Here is a 22,776-nt window from a genome sequence, read left to right as displayed (position 1 = left end):
CTTCTTTTCTTCATCCTTAATATCCCCCATATAGCTCTTTCAATAGCTGTAGTGATGGGTTTAAATAATAATTCAGACGTTTCTGAGAAACCTTTCTCTCCTTCCTCTCTCGCTTGTATTTTTCGTCTATCAGCATCTCTAACGGGGAAGATATTTTTGTATTGCTTCTAGTTGCTCTCGTGCTAATCTAACAGAATGTGCTTCTCCAATATTTGTCATTATTGATATAATAATGATTTTAATTTATCAAATCGGACTTGACAAAATATTTGGATGAAATTCATAGCAGCAGGGACGGTGCGACTCCAAACTTGTCACAGAAATGGTCTTATTATGACTAATACAAATAATCCTTAATGAAGCCTTATTTTTAGTAAATACGATATTTTTTAATGATTTTTTTCCAGGAAGCCTTATTTTGAAGAAATACGGGTGAACCAATTAGAGTCTGCTTGATGTGGGTACTTTGTTTAAAACTGATGGAAATAGTGGTAGTGAGAAGTTGTTATAAAAACTCGTTTCACATTTTAAGTTGACAAAGCATAGTGGTACAGTAATGTGTGGTCTCGCTCCTGGAAATGTAAAGCAAATATTAACAATCTTCAATGGCCATTACATTTTCCCGATATCAGCATAAGTTAAAATGTCTAGTATCTTCTCCAAAACAGACTTTGAATATATATTCATGCAATGGTTATATTTCCCCAAGATCTGTTGAACGAGCTGCAGACCATTTAGAGATCAACCACAGCAAATTATGTCAAAACCTTACCCAACGCCATTCCATAGAGGGCAAATACATTAACTCCTAGAGGCCATGTGATAAAATATTGGAAACTCCATCTTACTGGCATGCCTAGTTTTTAAGCTATACTGTGTTAACATTGCACATTTAGTATTCATAAAGGTCAACGTCAGTAACGTGGACTGAGTCATTTGAGGTATGGTACTGTAGTTTTAGATGCAGAGCCACTACGTTCCCCAGCTTAGAACAATGACTAGTATAATTATTACCAAGTCTATTGAGCCTGCGCGTAGTGCAGCTAAACATAAACGCCATTAATTTCAGATATAATACAAAATAAACATTCCCTCTTTTTAAGCCTGCAATGATACATATTATGGAGATTGCATGACCAAATGTGGAAACTGCAGACTCAACGCTATTTGTGACAAAACTAACGGTTCCTGTCCATCGGGTTTGTGTTCCGAGGGATGGCATGGAGAGAATTGTGATAAAGGTAGGCTATACATATCATCATATAGGTAACAATGATTTTTATAGGTTTAGTCTAAGTCACACCACCAGTGAGGACTGATGTAAAGATGGAAAATCATAGTCACTTCTTGATAGATTAATTGAAATATTGCAAGGCGGACAATTATTATCTCTACAGTGATACATAGCTAATTTAACCTATTGGTAAATGTATGTTCCTCAGCATTAGCATGCTAAGTATTTGCATGGAGCAAATACTACAGAATAGAAACCGGTACACGCCTACCTGTGCATTGTTGAGTAAATCTCTGCTTTTCCTTTGGACAGTGGCTTTGACCTCAAATTATTCTATGGAGTAAGTCATCAGCAGAAGAGTGACGTAACTGATTCAAATTGTTTTCAGTAATTCCCACGTTCCCTTTATTATATTTGGCGTTGTGTCTGTGGCTGCGGACAGGGTACGACAACTAGGACGAAATTCCGGGGACCCGCAACGGTGAGTCAGTACACCGTCGTTGCAATATATAATTCATTGATACCCATTTGAGAATTTTTCCTAGGTCCACTAAATTATGTTCGCTGACCTGGCTGTGTGTCAGAATACTCCTCCAAGGTGTTATGTGATAAAGGAATATTATATCGTAAGACAACATGCAACATAATTACGTTGATATCATTTGTTTATTTGTCGTCTAACGGTACCCCCTACTGCGTTCGCACGTACTTATCTATTTTATGATAACACGTACTTATCTCATTTATGCTTTAATATAAGTAGCTCAATAAATATTTTATATTGTATAAAACTAACCAATAATCCTACTATTCACAAACCCAAGGAACATATTGATATTAAACACGTGGCGGCACAATCTACACCACTATACACATCACTGACCATGATCTCAACGTATTAGCTATATTAATGTCGATGGCATTCAGTGACTCACCAAAGTATGCGTGCACCAAATGTTGCGGATCCAAGAGGTTTAATCCATATATTTTATAGTAGATTCCCCTCTCTTCATGAAAACACGTGGGTGGAAAGTAATTTTTAGTCTGAAAGCTAGGCTACTTAAGGCTGATTTCTATCACCAAAAAGGAGGTTAAAGTTTTCGTTTGATAATATAATGAAATGAACTCCATAGTCAAATGTTTGAATATTAACAAGAATATCATTCGATTCCGAATCATTGATTTCTGAGTCTTAATTCTACTAATTATTCAAAATTCCTCCTTTGCAATTAAAATCGTTTGTAATTATTGATTGATTCATTTAAGTAAATGTTTGAAATTGACCTCTGATCTGGTTCGGCGATAACCATTTATCAGGTACAAATATTTTAGACCTATATGGATTTATTTCTAGATATTGTGTCATATTATGGCTTTTTCATTTTTCTACTCCACTATTCAAAAAATGTTTCAAAGAAAGTCCTTCTCCTTCTTTTAAATTTGACAGACCATTGGGGATCCTTTAATGTTCATTCTTTAATTGACTGACGTTTTGCTGTAGTATGTGCACAAGAGAAAGCGGAAACTGAATTGTATTAATCAATCTAAGTATAAGAAGTTAAACATGCAATTGAGCGACTCTCTCAGTTCATGTTTCCACGGAAATTGAATGTTTTCACACACCAAAATACCATTCCACATAGTACAGAGTGACCTATTCAATCAATAAAAAATATTTAAGGAAATTGATATTAGGTAATTTTGGGATAAACAAATTTGTGTTCTTTCCTTTTCGATTACAACATTACTTATACTGTAGTGTCTTATATGATGTATGGTGTATAGTGATGTCCGAAGACATATAGTCAAGACATAGTGCTGTTTTCTCGTTTTCTTTAAGCGTGCTTATGTCTTATTTGAAAGCACCCCTTTTATGAGAAAAGTTAATGTTACGCGCCACACTGTACCCTGTTTGTTAGAGAGGTTTTTGCTATATACTTTACCAGAAATTCTATGATAATGTTTGCACTGCATGTGACAATATATTGATTCTAGATATCAAGTCGATAAACAAAATGCACCTGTTGAGTGTTGTAACATGGCATGATTTAAACGTTTGCAACATTATAAAAAAAAGGTTGTATCAGATAGATAGGGAATGTTTTCACCCGTTCTAAAGAAAGCTAGTAACAACACTAAAATGCACTCTTTTGTCACGGTTATTTTACTATGCAGTTTGAGAAAGTATCAGGGCATAACACTGTGTGTGTCTCTGAAACAGGTGTTGTGAACATTCATGCTGTTATTTATAGGTGTTAAATTATTGAATATATAACGCATAAGTGAAATCTAAGAAACATTTGTATACAGAAATCTGTAACATATTTTTTATTCACACTGTGCGGATGCATTTCACATTTTATACAAGATTAGGATATATAGACCATTGCTACATAAAGTGCCCTAATACTATATGATTCATACAACTTGCTTTATAAGTCATTGCCTTTTCGGTACAAAGTGTTAAATGGTAATCACACATCCCAAAGCCAACAGGAGCACATACGCACACATGACGTTGCGACGAGAAAGCTGTGGATGATTGATACTGGGTGATAAGAACCAATCACCTTGTACAGCTGGTATGCAACAGCACCCTAACCATTCTGATCCACACAGGACTAATTCGAACTGATTTATAACTGGTTGTGTCTAAGCTAATAAATCAGAAACTGTAGAAGCAGGAGATATTAATCCAATTTATTTTTTATGAGGCTGTATCGATCGCTATCAATATAGCGTTGAAATGAACATTGATGTACATGTAACATAGTTAAAGATAAATAGGATGCATTTAGCAAACGGGTAAATATAAGAAAGGTTACTCAAACATGTGCATCAGGTCATACTAATCTGGTTTTGAAATGGTTGAGTTAATCTTCTTGAGATGTATTTTTATCCCAATTTTCAATAATGTATTCGATTTTTGAAATAGCGTCCAGTGGATATTAGGGTTCAACTTCAACAAGCGGATAGCTGAACATACAATTGTTGACAAATTTTCACAATGAACAACATTAATTATTTGTCATTCTCTTTGATATGCAATGAAACGGCCATTTCATGAGTACAGGTGAAATAGGATGAACTTAATTCACTCCAGCATGAACATCAGATCACAGTGCCCTACGTTTAGTATGGTTGAGTTACTTGAGATACATCCATATACTAATTACCGGAGTCGGGCCTAAACATGATCCAAGATACAAAGGAAGTTACAGTTAAGGAACACACAAACTTTTAAACAAATGTACACAGGAACGAATTGGTAATACGCTATGTCTCATTATTCAAGTTTTGTTTTTCGAGTGGACAATAAGCTATGTTTCAAACTTTTGAATAAATTAATATAATAAACACAGGAATAAACCTACAGTTATGTGCCATATATTTTTCGATCTATTCAACTCTCTCTCTCTCACTGTCTCTCCCTTTCTCTCTCTCTCTCTTTCTCTGTACACACACACACACACACACACACACAGATATATATATATATATATATATATATATATATATATATATATATATATATATATATATATATATATATATATATATATATATATATATATATATATATATATATATATAATTCAATTCCATTGGATTCAATTCGAGTGAGTCCGATATATAAAAGCCGATCGTATAAGGCTTTAGTTAGAGGTAGATGTTGCGACACTACGAAACGGTCAGGTCGGTAATGTTTCCTCCACTGTTTGTTTTGCGTGTACATAACGTTTAACATTGTCTTTACATAAATTGCACCTACTGAAATGGTCCATACAATGTACGTAAGCATTGGGATGGCAGGCGAAAGATATGACTATCTAATTACTCGTGTCTGCACTTTGGAATTTGACTATTTAGTACCACTTATTTTGTTAAAGCTACGTTACAAATCCTAATTACACACACACGCACCACTGGTTTGTAAAATTTAATCTGTTTATTATATCCTTCAGGGATATTAATTGCAGACTGTTCCTGATTTTCAGAGTGTATTGAGACTTATTATGGTCAGAATTGTGCATCTAAGTGTGGAAATTGTCGGAATGGAACATGCGACAGATTCACGGGAAATTGTTCAAGGGACGCTGGTTGTCATCCTGGCTGGCAGGGATCTAGATGTGATATTGGTGTGTAACTCTTCAACTTGTTGAAGTTGCTCCTATATGTATCTGTCGCAAAATAACGCAACAGACCCGTCTTATGAACAAGACTTATTTCATGTATATTGACCATACTATACCGACTACAAACTTAAAGTCTTATATTAACAGACCATCAATTACGCATAGTTACTGACAATTTCTTATTTGAAGCAAATATAATTGTATCCATAAGATGTGATATTTTTGTCCACTATTTGGTATATAATCTAGCCATACTATTTTCTATAGGTTATTTTATACTTAAATTAATTCAGAAAATATTTCAGGAAAGTATAATAACTCTAAATATGATGACATAATCGGATGAACATATGTTGTCTGCTGAGATATTTTTATTGATGATATTCATAATTTGCCCATATGTCTTCCGACATTTCTCATTTCTTGCGTTACATCCTCTAGATATTATTGGATCAACATCACTTACATACTATAAGTATCAATGTAAAACCGATTACTGCGAGAATAGAAAAATTATGGAAATCTTTTAGGTATTTTTAGAAACATAACAGTGCACTGATGGTAACTTGGCTAAAATGTGATGTGGTCCATGTCTAATGTACTTTCAAATAAGAGACTTAACATATATCATTTACACAATATTTTAAAAATATATATTATGTTTAGCATGCAGTGGTAACTATTATGGTAATTGTAAAGCTCGGTGAGGTAACTGCAGAGACTCTGCTATTTATAATAAAGTTGACGGCTATTGTCAATCGAGTTTGTGCTCCAAAGGATGTCATGGAGAGAAGTAGGATATAAGTAAGAACAATCATAGTCTGCACTTATACATAGCTAATCTTTCCAGCCCTACCACCTCTTCCCTCGTAATGACTTGAGTGTATACATAATCCGTTACCAATGCATGGAAAGGTGTACACAGAACGAACGTTGGATAAAGTGTACGGATGTGCAAGAGGCAAGATAACATGGGCTTGCAAGATTTCAGTTTCGTCCATGATACATATTGCTTTAGTTTTTGCAGAAAGTGTGAGTGAAGATGGTATCAATATTATTATATTTCATATTTTATAATGACGCATTATGGAACACGTTTAGCATTGGGCTGCAACCAGGGCAGAGGTATTGAAATGTGTCAGTTTATGTTAATGATTGTTTTTGAAGAAAAGGTAGAGAGTGATACATTTTCGTCACAGTTGCATTTTTCAAACACATTTGTTTAGTTTATTAAATGTCTGGCGTTACGAGACATGTGGGGACAGAGAAAAGAGGGAAAGGGAGGGGGAAGGTCGGTTAACTAGTTACAAAGTTTTGTAATACTTGACACGTCAGTCATTTATTGTGTAATCGTTCCAGCTTCGTACTGACTGTGTTCTGTTCATCTTGTTACGTCATTGAATGGAGATTAAAAGTGTTTTCAATCATAGTTTAATCCTAAAATGATTATCAGCCGAATATCAGGTCATTTCAAAGCTGATTTGCTATTTTATGGAAATATGATGTGCAATGTAAGTGCAAAAAATGTTGTAGAATCAAAAGGGATACGAAAATGGATAAACGTTCAGTGCGCACTCTTGTTTATCTACAAAATATTTTACAACACTTTTACTATATTCCTATGTTTTATTGCGGTTAATGTATTCGATTTTCCATATAGGTGGTATATTTACCAGCCGGAACGATTTTGACATGTCAATGGATTTATACATGTTTCTGGTGTTCATTCATTGCTCTAGGTTCTGCCGAAAACCACATAGCTAGCAATCCAATAAAACCAAGCCTTCTAGGTGGATCTATTGGTGCAGCTGTTGCCATCATTGGAATCATCATCGCAATAGTCATTATGATAATTGTGAAAAGAAGGTTAGTGGCTTTTGGACGATATATTTTCAGCCTAGAAGCATATCACAAATAGAGTGTACTAATATGCGATAGTTAAATACAAACTAAATATTGCAGATAGTAAGTACATCAATAAATTGGACGATACTAAGAACAAAACAGCAAACTTGGCACTATTGTGTTCTTTTTCCATCCATGTGGTACAGTCTTTAAACTCGCAAGACTAATACATATATCCCACGTCATGTAATCAGTACATTTTTGTATGGTCCCTTAAACAATTAAGTCAATAAAACTACTTTTGGTAGGTATTATATACTGTAATATACCTAGGGTGTGTTCTATTTGTGTTTACCTATCTGTTAATAGGTCTGTTATGTTTTAGATTATTTCTTAGTTATGGGAAATTGTTTTAGTAGAATACGTCATAACGTAAAGGATTTGTTTCTAATCATATAATGATCACATATCACGAAACTCTCGTGTAATGCTTAAATAGCAATTATCTTGTGTGACTGACTAAGAAGTCTACGAATGTGTTACAGCTTCAATCTGCCAAGCACTATTGCGTGATACTTATAGGTGAACGAAGGTGTACAGATTAGTGGTGAATTTTTCAAATATTATCAACCCACGAGCTACATATCTTCCGCACTAGTCTTTTACGCACTTATCATCTCTATATTATATTTTTCTTTAATAACAATATGTAGCTTTTGCTTAACAGTCATTTTAAATGAAGACATGCTAGTACAACATCATTAATTTTAAATATTGAGATCACAACATTAATATATTGTATGTTGTGGAAGTTCGGGGTGATCACGTTGCCATGGAGACTGGGCCTAGTGGAATGTCCCCCATACACTTTACTCTGTATGCGTGATATAATCTTCAAACGTTTGTAAGCACCATATGATATGAAACTACTCCAGACATACGTCAATACGCGACACTCGGTAGTTAAAGGACCACAAAAACATATTTCTAACTTGTTTTTAAGATTCAATATATGCATGTATCTCATAATTAATATCAAGGAGCACAACCAAACCTCTGTACGCTCTTCATATGCTAGTGTGAGACAATTAAAACAATTTAGAAACCGACGATGTGATTTAGGAATTTTTATGAGCGGTATTGTTCCCTTATTTGCAGTGTTACAATATTTTATGCTGAAGGTTTAGTTTAATGGCCTTGCTTATGTTCCATGACTGTATACACTCAGCATATAACTTGACTAAGAATCAATTATTGCATCATACGCAACGGCTGAGCATATATCCATCAAAGCTGCTAGCATGCAATTAAAACTAGTCCAATGAGAAATTACTTACGTGTTTGTCAATATCGAATAATCCGCCTGAGACAAAGACCTTTATGAGACGTGGATATCACCTAGAGGTATTGCTTCAGGTGATGTAAGTATGTCACATCTCCACACCTCCTAACAAGGCCACCCTGGTGTTGGTTGCTCACGATGATGGTCCGACATAAAATGTCTCTCATCAACTATTACATATAGTTAGATCTTATTTCATTGTATGAATAATCATAGTTGCTACCTCTCATTATCGGATGAAGGCGAAATAATGGTAATCAATCGACTAATATAATTTATTGGCAAGTAGTGCGAAATTATTGGTAACAACATAAAATGCTTATAGTTTTACTATGTGGGTAGTGGCAACACTGTTTTATTCCTGTAAATAACGCTTGTTTGATTGACAAGTAATATTAGAAAAGATCCCACCAAGCAGATATTCTATTATGTTTCGACCAAGGATGTCCGGTTACTGAAACGTGGTCATGCTATCGAAATGTTGTCACTCATTGCCAAAATGTAGTATATTTAATGATCACATTTTGTTACTCAAAGACATCTGCGCAGTTTAGGACACACGGTACTAATTATACGGAAGAACTATGAACCAGTCTAGAAATGGGTGAAGAAATAATAGAGTATTTACAGGTTTGGTGGGCCATAATTGGTTAATAATGAAAATTCAAATTTTAGGAAAAATATCTTTTGAGAGCTTATCCTATATGTAATGTAAAAAAAATATTGACAAATTTCTACTGATGCAATTTTAGCATTTTTACAGGCTTGACTCAGGAGTACTCAATACTGAAAGTAGTACCTGATTCATTTGGTGCAGAATCAATAACACGCGTTTCATGCACATGTATGTAAACAAATTGCCGCGGGTCATATGGTGTTCTCCACACATAAGCTTGCACCAAGGTTAGATGTGCACGAAAAATTATAGGTGTCATTATCAGCACCCATAAATTTTAAGTTATTGAATTTTGAATATGATAGTGTTTCCATATGTTTACCATTGGAGTGGAATTAGTACCGTGAGTCCTATATGCGACCTATACCATAATAGGAGTTTGTTGTTTCCATGGTTACCACGTGCATACAGGGTATCAATTTGGTGGTTTTTACATATGACAATCATAATGGAGTCTTTTTATCGTGGTTTGCATGTGATTTTGGAGAAAAATTCTATACAAAAGACAGATGGGGATGGTTTTATACACTGGAGAGTGGAAGTAGATAGCTCAGGCCATAGGGAAAAGAGCATAGTATGGCCTGATGGCAGAATTTCATATGATGGTACCCATAGATTGACCTATATGGTTAAATACCATTTAACACATGCAACAATTCCCCAAAAGGGGGTGAGGATGGGGGAGATTTTATATGTAAGCCACTTATGTCACAATCACTTATGTATCAGTACTGATCATTTAACTTTAGAGACACACTCAGCAGATCAAAGCAGAGAACATTGTAAAAACAAGGACTGTGCACAAAACTGCACATGCTGCATTGCCTCAACCTGTAAATTGAATTATTATATATCGAGTCACATTGAATATCAATTATACCGGTCTTATTTCTTATCCTAGAATTAAACTCCTTGACACCTATTCTATGTTCAGCATGTTTCTCATATTTGTACATTACATTTTTGGGCAAACAGTATTGGAACTTTTCTGCATTCCTTTTGTTGACGGAGCAGGGAGGGATATTTTCACTTAAAATAATAGTTTTCAACCCTTCATTCCCAATATAAGTCTGCAAAAGTCCTATCTGTATTGCATTATTTACACAGGCAGTTTTTCTTCCCCAACCTCTCTTATACAGTTGAAACATTCTTGATGTATAACTGCATGGTGAACATACTGCTCTCTCCCACCAAACCAGATCTTTTTTTTTTCTTCATGTACGAAGTCCCATGATAGAAAACCTTTATACTCAGGGTGTTGCAACTTGTGGTCTCAGAACACATTATTCCAAATCTCAGCATCTGATTACTGCGTGCACTAAGCGATATGTGTTTTGTTCACCATATATGTTGTTGTGAATAAATGAAAACAAGCTTCATGTCAGAAATATGGTTTCATATTTGAAACAAAAGCTATTTATAAAACCTACATTGCTCTGTTCTTACCATCAAGTAATAGTAAGGAATCATTTAGCTGTAAATTAGAGCTTGCTATTTGGTTTGCCAAATCAAGGTGTATTACATCCCCTTTGACTGTAATTGAGTGATTGCAATGTTTGCTTTGTTTCTCTTTTGTTCAATAATGTATGCATTTTTCAGCTTTATATTAAAAAGTAAGTAATTTAACACTGCTTATAGTGGAAAGTAGCCACAGTAATGATTTTGAGACTTTTTCTTAACTTTTTATGAGCTTTGGGTAAATGTAGGTATATATTTATGTATTAGACAACTTCAATATGCAATTCAATTCTATTACTTAAATTTAACAAGTAGTGTATTCAGTGACAATTTTTATCAGTGTCTGCATATTGCATAGAGACATGAACTTGTCTTGGCATAGCAAAGTTTTTCACACATTTCTCCACCTCCAGCATACTTAATAGCTTGAGTCATAACAGTTTGTGCATACACTTTCTATCTCCAACATCAATGTCAGCATTATAGGAACTTTGGATAGCTTTTTCAAATTTGTCTCTTGATGTCCTTATGTAACATACCTCATGTTGATGTGTTATTTGGGTTGATACACATTTCCCCCCCACCCCTTGTTGTGGGGAACATTACCAGGCTTGAAGAAATTACTCTGTCTATTCTTTGCTTATTCACCCTTCCCAATAGTTTTATACTAAAAAGTAGCACTATGTTATTTAACTATTCAGTATAATAAAGCTTATGGAACTCTTCCTTGGATTTTATACCTTTTTATTAACATTTGGGGGTCATGAATCACATGTGATGATAGTTTCAATAAGTTTGGAATGTCAGCATCTCTTGATGCTTCATGGGTGTGTGTATTTGTTTTAGTCACAAAAGGGCAATGGCCTCTTATCATTTTGACCTGTCATGTGGCACACTTATTTGTTTTGTTTGACTGATGTGAACAGGGATGCACTGTATCTTATTTCTGTGAGAGTCAGCAAGAAAAGAAATGCAATTTTGAAATTTAAAACATTTAAAACTTGTCTTATAGCCAGTGAGAGATGAAAATACAATGCGTCATGTAATTTGATACCCTGTGATGTCATACTTGCTGATGTCAGCATGCTTGTTTCTTTTGTGTAGCATGCATGCCATAGAAAGACAACATGAAGATACAAAGGCAGAAAACAATTATTTTAATAACAAGAATAAGCCATTAATAAGTACAATACAACACAGCAACATGTAATGCGGATGCAATTTAACTATAGATATTGGTATCACATAAAATGCTATTGCACTATTATCCATACACAAGCATGGCCAATTCTTTCTTACAATTATGCTCTAATATCAAGGAGTAAAATACAACTTTTTCAAAAAATTAAATCTGGTTATAGGACACACGGTACTAATTATACGGAAGAACTGTGAACCAGTCTAGAAATGGGTGAAGAAATAATAGAGTATTTACAGGTTTGGTGGTCCATAATTGGTTAATAATGAAAATTAAAATTTTAGGAAAAATATCTTTTGAGAGCTTATCCTATATGTAATGTAAAAAAATATTGACAAATTTCTACTGATGCAATTTTAGCATTTTTACAGGCTTGACTCAGGAGTACTCAATACTGAAAGTAGCACCTGATTCATTTGGTGCAGAATTAATAACACGCGTTTCATGCACATGTATGTAAACAAATTGCCGCGGGTCATATGGTGTTCTCCACACATAAGCTTGCACCAAGGTTAGATGTGCACGAAAAATTATAGGTGTCATTATCAGCACCCTTAAATTTTAAGTTATTGAATTTTGAATATGATAGTGTTTCCATATGTTTACCATTGGAGTGGAATTAGTACCGTGAGTCCTTTATTGCAACGTATCGTACATTTGGCAAGCGTGAGACACTTTAAGACGAAAATTGAGTTCTGTGATTGCAAAATTATGTCTGAAATTTGTTTGAGAATCAATAACGCGGACAAAATGTAAAAAAGAAAAACCAACAACTTGCTCATAGTGGTATCTTCAAAACAATGTCTACATAGATGAAGGTAATATATACGGTATCTGTACCACCCTTGTCAATTGTTAAAATTGTAAACAAAGATTGTCGAGTTAAATGAATATAATGTCTAGTTATTTAATATAAGAAATGCGACATTTGTAAGGGTTGCTTTGGCATGAATGTGTGTTTGCCTTTAAACAGCAACGTTAGTTTTTGTGAATATGGTCGTTTGCCAGTGCCTATCAAAGAGCCTACTGAAATTAACAATGATACTGCATGATCTGCTGCTTCAGATAAAGCCGAACTGAAAAGATGACCACTGCTCGTGGAGCCATGGATGAAACAATATCAAGGAAAAAGAAGTGTGCAACCATCAGTAATCATGCAATTATGAAAAAATACACTAATGTCGCAGTTCGTCTCCTGGTAGAGGATATCCCCTATTTTACCAAGTGAAGCTGGTATTTTCTGCGCTGCGAAGTACTACCTTAAGGTAGACCAAATGCATCATATGATGGTGTTGCACTGAAAATATACCACATGTACTCCTGAGCAAGAAGACGCTTGAAATGAAGAAAGTTGTCATCCCAGCTGTTTATTTTGCCCTATTGTTATTATTCGTGTCATTCCGATGGTTTCAACAGACCAACGCAGCTTAATGAGAATATTTCTGCAAGACTTTTCAAACAAAATGTCGGTTTTCTTAATATCTTTAGATCCGGTAATGGCGTAGTCATCCATACGCCTACAAGCACGCTCGCCTTATTTTGCTGTAGCCCACCAAATGACGTGTTGTTCTTGACGTGTTGGTAAAAAACATTATAAATTTAAAAAGGAGTGACCGATTTTCTGTCCCTCCAGGACATGATACGGTATGCTCGTCGTATATCATATACACGGCTAGGTCTGCCGTAATTATACAATATGGCATTTTTGTCTGAGGAGTGAGTCTATTAACTAAATGGAAACAACGACATAGAAGCAGCAACTAGCGCAGCAGAGATACCACCAGCGAAACTAGAACTACGTAGACTAGTCTTTTGCTTGCGGAACACTACACATGGATAATTATAAGACTGATATAAACTGATGTATATGTGTATATCTTAAATATGTGTCATGATCTCATGGAAACCGCCGTCACCAACAATGTGCCAGTGAGAGTTAGTACGCGTGTCTCTGTAGGATGTATCATGAAGAATAGTATTGGTTGTGTTTATCTGATCGAGGTAGACATACAGCCGTCCGACGTTGATAAATGCTGGGTAGCTGGTAGCCGTTACCTCATTTACTACGAAAACCCAAGATGTAGGATAGGAGCAGACCACTATCTTAAATATTTTATTGCATGTTGGTTATGTTGCTTACCCCAACCCCCACCGGCTCCCTCTCTGTAGTCAATCATTCAGACACGCTCGAGAAGAAGAATTGAGTGTCTTATTCAGGTACTAAAAAACTGAAGGTGGCTTGGGCACGTGATCTGGTGGATTTATAGTACCCTTTCTGCATGCGCCGGCAGCTATTCCATAGTGCGTACGTAATTAACGGTTAACCAATCGCAAGTCATAGCATTGGTACAGTGTGGTCCGCTAGCTAGAAATTCTGCGATGACCAGCACAGCTGGAAGAACTAGAACGATGAGAACTAATGGACCTATGTGTGACAGCTTAACATTTATCTGAGATAGTGGATTTTGCGACGACGAAATATTACATATTTCGACCACATTTCTTTGATAGGCTCAAGGCTCGGAGTGATGACGAGGTTTCACCATTCTATACCATATAAGAAGGTATACTTGGGAGCTTTGCTTGGGTAGTCTTTGCTTAGCATCTACACATCACTGGGCCACTTTCTGCTCATAGATATCACCGAGCACCTTGCAACCGATTGAAAATAGAATCCGCTCATCCAGTCAGGTATCAGCAGTCTCCTCAATTGCAGTTTGCGTGATAACCTACCAGCATGTTGTACACAAAATCCACAATAAATGCATAAATAAATAAATGGATGATGAATGCGACTTCGGAACCAGTAGAAGTAACATGGTGAACTAGATAAGCATTGGTGTCGAAAGTGAGATCTGCATAGCTGTGGAACGCGGAGGAGAAATAGATTCTGGTTACTTGCCTCCGTTTAGAAACGTTCGACACTATGATGAAATAATGCCCATTAAAAAACGTCAATACCCACGATACCCTCAGTAAAAGCAACGACGGCTGGATGAATGCACTAGTTTTTGGTGGTATCTTTTGTTTACTGGATCAGTCTTGTTTTGTGGCTGGCTTCACATACATATTATTGGGCGATTCACCGTTACCAAAACGGCAGCAAAAAGCAAATGACCTGTCAGAATGACAAACGCTGGATTTGCCAGCAGCCTATATTACACACAAGCCCGAATGTTTTCATTTGGAATTATAATGTGAAACAAATGTCTTCATTACATTATTGCAAAGACCTCAGAAGGCTATATTACCATGAAGCAGTACTATGCAGCTTTCTAGTCAGGTATTTAGTGATTGTGAAACGCATTTTAAAAATAAAATCTGTTGTTCTTTGTCGCATCGACTTCAAAGATGCATTAAGACAATAACATCGCTGGGTGTGTTGAGAAATGATATGATAGTGAAACAAGACATCATTCAGGATAATATCAACACAGCTTCCTAAAAGCCCAGGATGTTCAAATGGGAGCGAGACGCTCGTTAACGATACCGCATATACATGTAAAAGATACCTCTTTCACTCAGATGGGATTACGCGGAACGCAGACGTTACGATAAGTATTAGAACAGCTGCAAAGAAATCAGGCTGAGTAGAATGAAAGCGCATTGACCATCTGGACATACGCAAGGATCAATAACTGTAGACGGAGGCATGACTAGAGGATTTCCAAACAATTTGCGAAAATGTCATTCTCGCCAATGAACAATGGAAGGTAAACGAGCTTGGGCATTTCATAAATCATCGTCCAATAAGGAAAAATGGTCAGTTGTAGCGGTCCTTGCCACCACTCTCTGGCAATGCGGCTTATAAATATTTGCAACAAAGTACTATTATTAAAACAGGAATTGGAGATTGATTCCCTGCCAACAAAGGAGGCTTTTATTTTCGTCGCCGCTTTTGGCACGCAGAGACCGCCACAGAGGCCTAAGCTAATGCAGGCTGACTACATCCGGGAGTTTATGGGTTCAGTGTTGCAACTCTTGGCCAAGAACAACGAGCAGGTAAGGCAGATTGAGGTCAGCGTCCTCCATGCGCATGATATTCTTCAGAGGTTCAATCGCACTCTCGCCATGCGGCTGTTTGATATTAATACGCCAGACGATGTTGTATTCAACCTATAGCAATACTGACAAGCGTAGTGCTGTGCTGACAGATTTTGGCGGCTGCCTGCTATTCTGGCCCTAAACGGTACGGTAACACGGCTCACATACAGGAACCCCTGCTGTTGTCATCAAGCCTGCACCATTGGCACAGGTCCCAGTTAAGATTGTTTTGACCTGAAATATCATAGTATGGTAATTATATAAAGCCGCCAATAACGTGCCACCGACCGTGTAGTGGCTTAATGTGATCACATCGCTGAAGGGTTTGACGTCCAAGGCCAGTTTTTGGCTGTGATGCTCCGTGCAGAAGTTGCCTTTGACGATGAATTACAAATGACATCGGAACGCATGGAGAACTCTTTGATATAGTTGCCAATGCCGTGGTTGCGATGTTGTCAGAAGCTATCAATAATTTACGTATATAAGTGGGCCTTTTCGCGTATTGTTTATCTGATAGACGCACAGAGAGCGAGATAGCTCCTGACGAACACCAGATCTATTGAACAGAAGACATTCCAGTAAGGTTGTTTATATCGGCCAGTGGAAACTCTCTTTTTCCATTTTAGTCCTAGAAAAGGGGCGTGTATGGATTCCTAACATATTGTAACTTTTTTTGCAAATATATTTTTCCCATTTAATTAAATGGGTTAATAAGACGGTATACAGATATATATACGTGTAGTAATGCCATTCTTAGTAATCCATTATTGACACCGACTAATTAGATTTTCCAATCGTTTTCATCATGATGCAATTGTCAATAGAAGGAATATCATATTATATTTCGAAATTCAAAATGTTGATATTTGAGAGCATATTAATTTGTTTAATACCGTAGCAAGCTGCTGTTATAAACAGTATTACCATTAAAAATGTGCGACTTGTTTTATTTGTGTTCCTGGTTCAAATATCTCCATATGTTTCATGTCATCTGTGCTGTGTTTCGAAACCTGGAATTTGGACGAGTTTCGATGACGAGAAACATGTCAAATGAGGTACATTTAAGCCATAAAGAAACAAAGTAACCAATATATACTACTGAATATTAAATATTACAAAACACCTTTTACTTGATTTGGATTTGAGTTCAGTCGCTTGACGTTAGTTAGAAAGATGTAGACAATGTATAATAATAAGGTGTGGACGTACTAGTATTTCAATATGTTTGTCTTTATTTTCCATATGTAGGAAAAGAGATACCACTAAGAAAATGACAAACACGGACCAGATTGAAAATATTCCTGATTACATTAATACAAGAATTGGTAACGTAGGTAATATCTTTTGTTTTATCTCATAGTCAGTTTCATGTGTGTGCTGTTTGTATTCTAAAATTTAAAGAGTAATTTATTGACCCAGTATAAGTATATACGTTTTATCTACTTTTGTAAGTTTATGACAACCATAGGTCAGCAGAACCATTATAATGCGCTCCTTTTCCTTCATTTATTAAACAGTGCCTTTTTATATATAAATGATAGTAGGGAATAGCTAACATACTTTTGGATGTCATTGAAAAAATGACATTGTTTACTATGCTAATAACTTAGGGTTTTTTCTTCCTTAACGTTACATATAGGCAATTTAATTAGCAATATTTGCACACATCAAACGCACGAATTCTTTTTTTAATCATGAATATAAACAAGTTCGTTTGCTCCTTTTCGAACATACATATAAAATGTCTTTCAGACACACCTGCCCAAATATCTGCTGAGACCAACCTAGACAGGTCACAGACATATTTTTTTATGAAGGAACCGAGTGACGAACGTAGCGGATCACATCACATGACAAACTGGAATTCTTTGAACACAAAATCTGATAACAGTTTAAATAACTATTATGAGGTATTGTATATAATATTTTATTTACATGTTTTGATTCTAACAGCTTTGTTTGCTTATAGCATTTGCCCTAATTATCATAAAAAGAATATATACAATGTGTTTTCGGAATATATTTTATGCCATCTTCATCCTTTCAGATGGATATTTATTACTCTGAGTTGTCATTGTACATGGAGTTTAACAAGTTTTAAAGTATTCCGTGCTTAATATGGAGTTTTATGGATTAGCAGCTGTCAAAAGTGGCTTCGGTTTATAAAAACACGCAAGTCTGATAATAGTGTGCGATGTTAATACAGTTGTATACGATCCGTTAGTTCTAAATATAATCTAGGCACGAACCACAATGTCTATATGTAAATATTAAATATTGGATAACATTAATGAAGTTATTTAATTATTAAAATTTTGCATATATTTAATATGCCCTTTGGATTCAAACAATAATATAATTGATATATTTAGAATGAAAGTTGATTAAAGGATAGTACCTACCTTTATATTGTTGATTTATTTCTGCATAAGATATTATTCATTAACCAGGCCTGGATTTCAGAAAATGAAATTCAGTTTGTATCACTGATGTTGCTGAAATTTGGTCTTGTCTATTTTTACTAATGGGGCTTCAATTTAACTCTATCTATAAAAATAATTGATTGTTCGAACTTGAATCAAAATGTGAATTCGATACCATCACATGATATAAATGCATTGTTGACTTAAGCTGAGATGCATACATAGCATGGGTTGCTGACATTCCGGCCAGGTACGTCGAATCGTACAAACATATGACACTGACACACGATTAACAGCTCGTACGGTTATTTTCCTCCAGAAACTAGGAGACAGAACGATTGCAGAAGAATCGTCATATTCTACGATAGCGCACAGTCACATTGGTAAGATATATTTTAGACATTGTTTATTTTAAGTGCATGCGCTATGAATTTATAAAATGTGTTTCGAAATAGTTTGCATATTTTGTAACTTTTTTTCTGCTCTACCAATGACTATTTCAAAGGTAAGGTATACTTACTGTAATTGTTTAAATTGAATATATGGTCTTCTAACTGTTTTATTATATGAATCCTAACTTTTTGTATGCTTTTATAGTAAGCATCATTTGGCGTTTTAAGCACATATCGTCGAAACTGAATTATCATAGGAAAGTGTCATGTTTGTTCTATCCAGATGGTTCCAAACACAATTAGTTAATTCCTTCTCTCTACTACTGACAACACATAGGCACATCTCAGTGTTGCCATATGCGCCATGCACGTTTCCAGGCAAATCTACATTCCACATGTGTACATCATAAGTGAAACAAAAATTAATACTAGATAGTATATATTTTATAATTCGCAGATCGGTTTATTTTCATACACCATGAAGAGAAAACGATCTCTTTATTTAAATTAGGATGGAGTAAATGCTGGCGACATATTTAAATTGAACACTAAACTTGAAAGGGTTTGAAATAAAATGTCACCCTTCACCTATGTGTAAATTGTATCATATTTGTTCATGCGAGAAGGCCTGCAATAGACGATGTCAACTCGCATTTCAACAGATTATTCAATGATATTGTGATGCAAATATACAGAAATCCGTGTCATAAAGATGTTTGATTTAGTGACACGACAACCAGCTCCGCCTAAACAAAAATAAACAATAATTTAGTATTACACATACATCAAATTATATTTGCTATGACCTAATCAAAAACTAATTAACATGTGCATTTATTACATGTCTGCGAAAAAATGAACAATAATTTAGTATTTCACAGATATGGCTTATCGGTGGAATAATACATTATTGTTCATGTTAGTGTACGCGGAACTAGTGGGCATTTACTTCCATCAATTTATATTTGCTATTAAATATTCAGAATCAAATTATCTTGTGCATTTATTACATGCCTGTGAATTAAGGATGCACAACATACTTCGTTCTGATATACGCATGCCACATAGTCAGAAATATGAGCATGTGATTACCAGAACGCATATTTGATAGTAAATATTTTCTACTTGTGACAGTATTAAGTACTCTTAATCACCTGCTCAACAATCACAAGATATCTCAGCTTGAATACAGCATCGATTAAATTTCTGGAGCTTCCTTACTTTGAATCTAAACAAAGAATTAAGTGCAGCGGAACAAGTTTTGGAAAGCTAGTACTTGTCTTTTTATTCGTCCCTCACGTCACTCGATACACGCAATTTTGTAATGGTTGTCGGTCATCCGTACTTACGCCAGAACAAATGTGTAAAGCAAATTTTATTTTTCTTACCCATCCAAGACTATATATGAGATAAATTAAGGCAAAAACTGCAGCCATTGAGTGCATCATATTATTTATTCCATACGTTTCTATATAAAGAGTTTTAATATGATATAAATCAATGTACTTTCTTGGGTATTAATTTTTGTAACACTGCACAATATGGCAATTGTGTAGGTATACAGAAAAACGTAGATTTTCGAGAAGATTATTCTGTCTTTACAGGTACGGCATGCCATGTTATATATATTTGTATAAAACAATGTATCAACGGAAACTGGTGACCTATAAATAAAAATGAATCAAAAGCATTACTGATTACAATTATTTTGTTTCTCTTATGTAGACAACTATGGAAGGAATCCTTCTGAGAATACAACTGATTATGATGGACAGCTAAAATCACTTGATCTTGAGTTGGAAAAAGTAGAGAAATAGAAAGTGGATTTATTTAAAAGAAAGAAGTAAATTCTTCGACAAAAATTCAACAAGTCTCTTGCAAATGAGACTTGATGGTTTTACATTGCCCCATCTCGTATTTGTACCAAATCACTTGAATTTGTATTAACATCTGATATCATGGCTTGCGTTTGCAAGAAAAATGTAAAATAACTACAGCTACCACCAGAAGCACATGACAACAACAGCACAAAATAATAATAATAGTAATAATAATAATAATAATAGCTATCAATCTTTCCCTATATGAGACTTCGTCATTTTTTATCTTAGGCCTTCTTTTTTTACTGAACATAGTTCTCACTCAATAAGAATGGATCGTGTCTCAGATTACACAAGACGTAACTCAAATCAGCAATGCGTAAGTACTTCTAAACGCAAGGAAAGTCAGTTCCAGATTTGCCGGCCTCTCCCTTGGAGCATTATAGTTTAAGTTCTTTTATGAAGAATAGAGTTAAATCATTCACATATCGGAACCCGGGCAGTCATATCAATTATATATATCTTACAGTAGCAATGTTTATCATATGAGTATAGGAAGGAAAATGTTAAATATTCTATTCAACTTTTTATATCAAGTATTTGCTACCCTATCGTTGCACAAAAATGGTAACATTGCTCTACTTTTGTCTGAACTTTTGTATTACTGACATATACATAATTATATGTATATGGTGAAAAGATTTATTGAAACTGCGTTTTGGTGCAGATTTTCAAAAAAAAAACATCAGAAGAATCTAAAAAATCTCAGTGATTCATTTTGTTGGAAAGGTTTGTTTCATCTGTTTCGTCATATCATCTTTTAGGCACCTAAACTTTACTTCCTTTCGCAAACAAAATACTTCAACGCTAGCACACTTTCTTCCTTTTTATACTGAGGCAGTGATGTTACTATATGGAATCCCTATTGTTGAATTGGGTTGAAAAGGATTCTTCCATACCTTCCGTGAAAATACACGTCAAACCTATTGGCATAGGATGAAGATGTCATATTGTATCGAAGTTTGTTTCACCATCAATATATAATTTAGAAAATGAAATTAAATTTAGCACAAAAAGTCGTGTAAATTTTGGTTCCATCATACCTATACTTATGAGTTAAAATACGTTTCCTTTTTATAGTAAATATCACAAAAAAGCAATGGACAACGATCTAAAAGGTAATTGTCATATATCGAAGACTCAGGTTGGATTAAAGTATGCTTTATATTGAAATGAAAACAAGTCTAATGGTAATTGTCAAAGAATTAGAACCTGGAAAATATAACGTTCAGGTACGAAACTACACTTTGAGTTTCTGTTACAAAGTGTACAGATATGTCTAGTTACAGAAAGAAAATGGATGATAAAATCACATTGATCCATATAGACAGGCACATCCACAAAATATGTTACTTTCAATATCACATTAAACATAATTTCAATACACTTCGTTAATTTCTTACAAAAGATGAATACATGTTGATTAAGTTCATATGGCAACGTCACATGATAACGACTGTAGAAAGTAACAACTCATATAGAAGTAGAAATGATGTTTGGAATATTGTAGATAAAATTAGGCGACAAGAAATCTTTGCAAATTACTGCATTAGTCAAACTATGACGGCGATAGCAAACACAAAGCAATTTGTTACACCACTTAACTATTGGCCAAAAGTGATGTATTAAATTCAACAGTTTTTATTTTTAATGTGCTGCTGTAAACATGTAACGCGTCTAGCACGAAACAATAACACTTGCATAAAAAATATGGCTTTTTGATAACATTATTGGACTTTATCAGAGATAGTGGTATTAAAGAATGATATTTAAGGTCCAAATGCTTTATTTTTTAAATATGATGCACGTATACAGATTACCTTCAGTTATAATAACATCGGGAGAGATAGCATCAACACATTGAATAATAATACGGTTGAAAGTGAGGTTTGAGCATGAAATAAGTTATGCTTTTGATGCAGATAATGAAATAGGTTTATATTACAGTGGAAATCGGAGTTATCGTTTATTTCATGAGTTGAAGTTAAATAATATGTTGACAAAAACAGAAAACACGGAAACGAATGTTGCGAAAACATGCTTCGATTTGAATCAAAGTGAAAAAATGTATCATCCAGAATTTGTGTACAATAAAAAACAAAATAGTTATTGTCCTCAGTAAAACTTATATTCACAACTTAGGTCACC

The 22,776-nt window shown here is 34.8% G+C and overlaps 1 protein-coding gene across 2 annotated transcripts; it reads left to right on the top strand.

The window, feature by feature from the left end:
- Positions 1-1,052: 1,052 nt before the first annotated feature.
- LOC149798462 (uncharacterized) lies at positions 1,053-22,165 on the top strand. Of its 2 annotated transcripts, none has more exons than XM_089963655.1 (7): positions 1,053-1,241; positions 5,233-5,373; positions 7,110-7,236; positions 17,182-17,258; positions 17,686-17,843; positions 18,676-18,739; positions 20,474-22,165. In XM_089963655.1, the coding sequence occupies exons 1-7, from the start codon at positions 1,133-1,135 to the stop codon at positions 20,563-20,565; spliced, it is 768 nt and encodes a 255-aa protein (XP_089819781.1). In that variant the 5' UTR covers positions 1,053-1,132; the 3' UTR covers positions 20,566-22,165. The 2 variants fall into 2 exon arrangements, with proteins under 2 accessions (XP_089819781.1, XP_089819780.1); XM_089963654.1 differs by having other exon boundaries at positions 17,182-17,267.
- Positions 22,166-22,776: the final 611 nt, after the last annotated feature.

This window comes from Sinohyriopsis cumingii, chromosome 6 (genome assembly GCF_028554795.1).
Source record: "Sinohyriopsis cumingii isolate HCF-2022 chromosome 6, ASM2855479v2, whole genome shotgun sequence".
Lineage (NCBI taxonomy): Eukaryota > Metazoa > Mollusca > Bivalvia > Unionida > Unionidae > Sinohyriopsis > Sinohyriopsis cumingii.
Note: the sequence above shows the minus strand (reverse complement) of the source record. Positions and strands in the feature narration are given on the sequence as shown.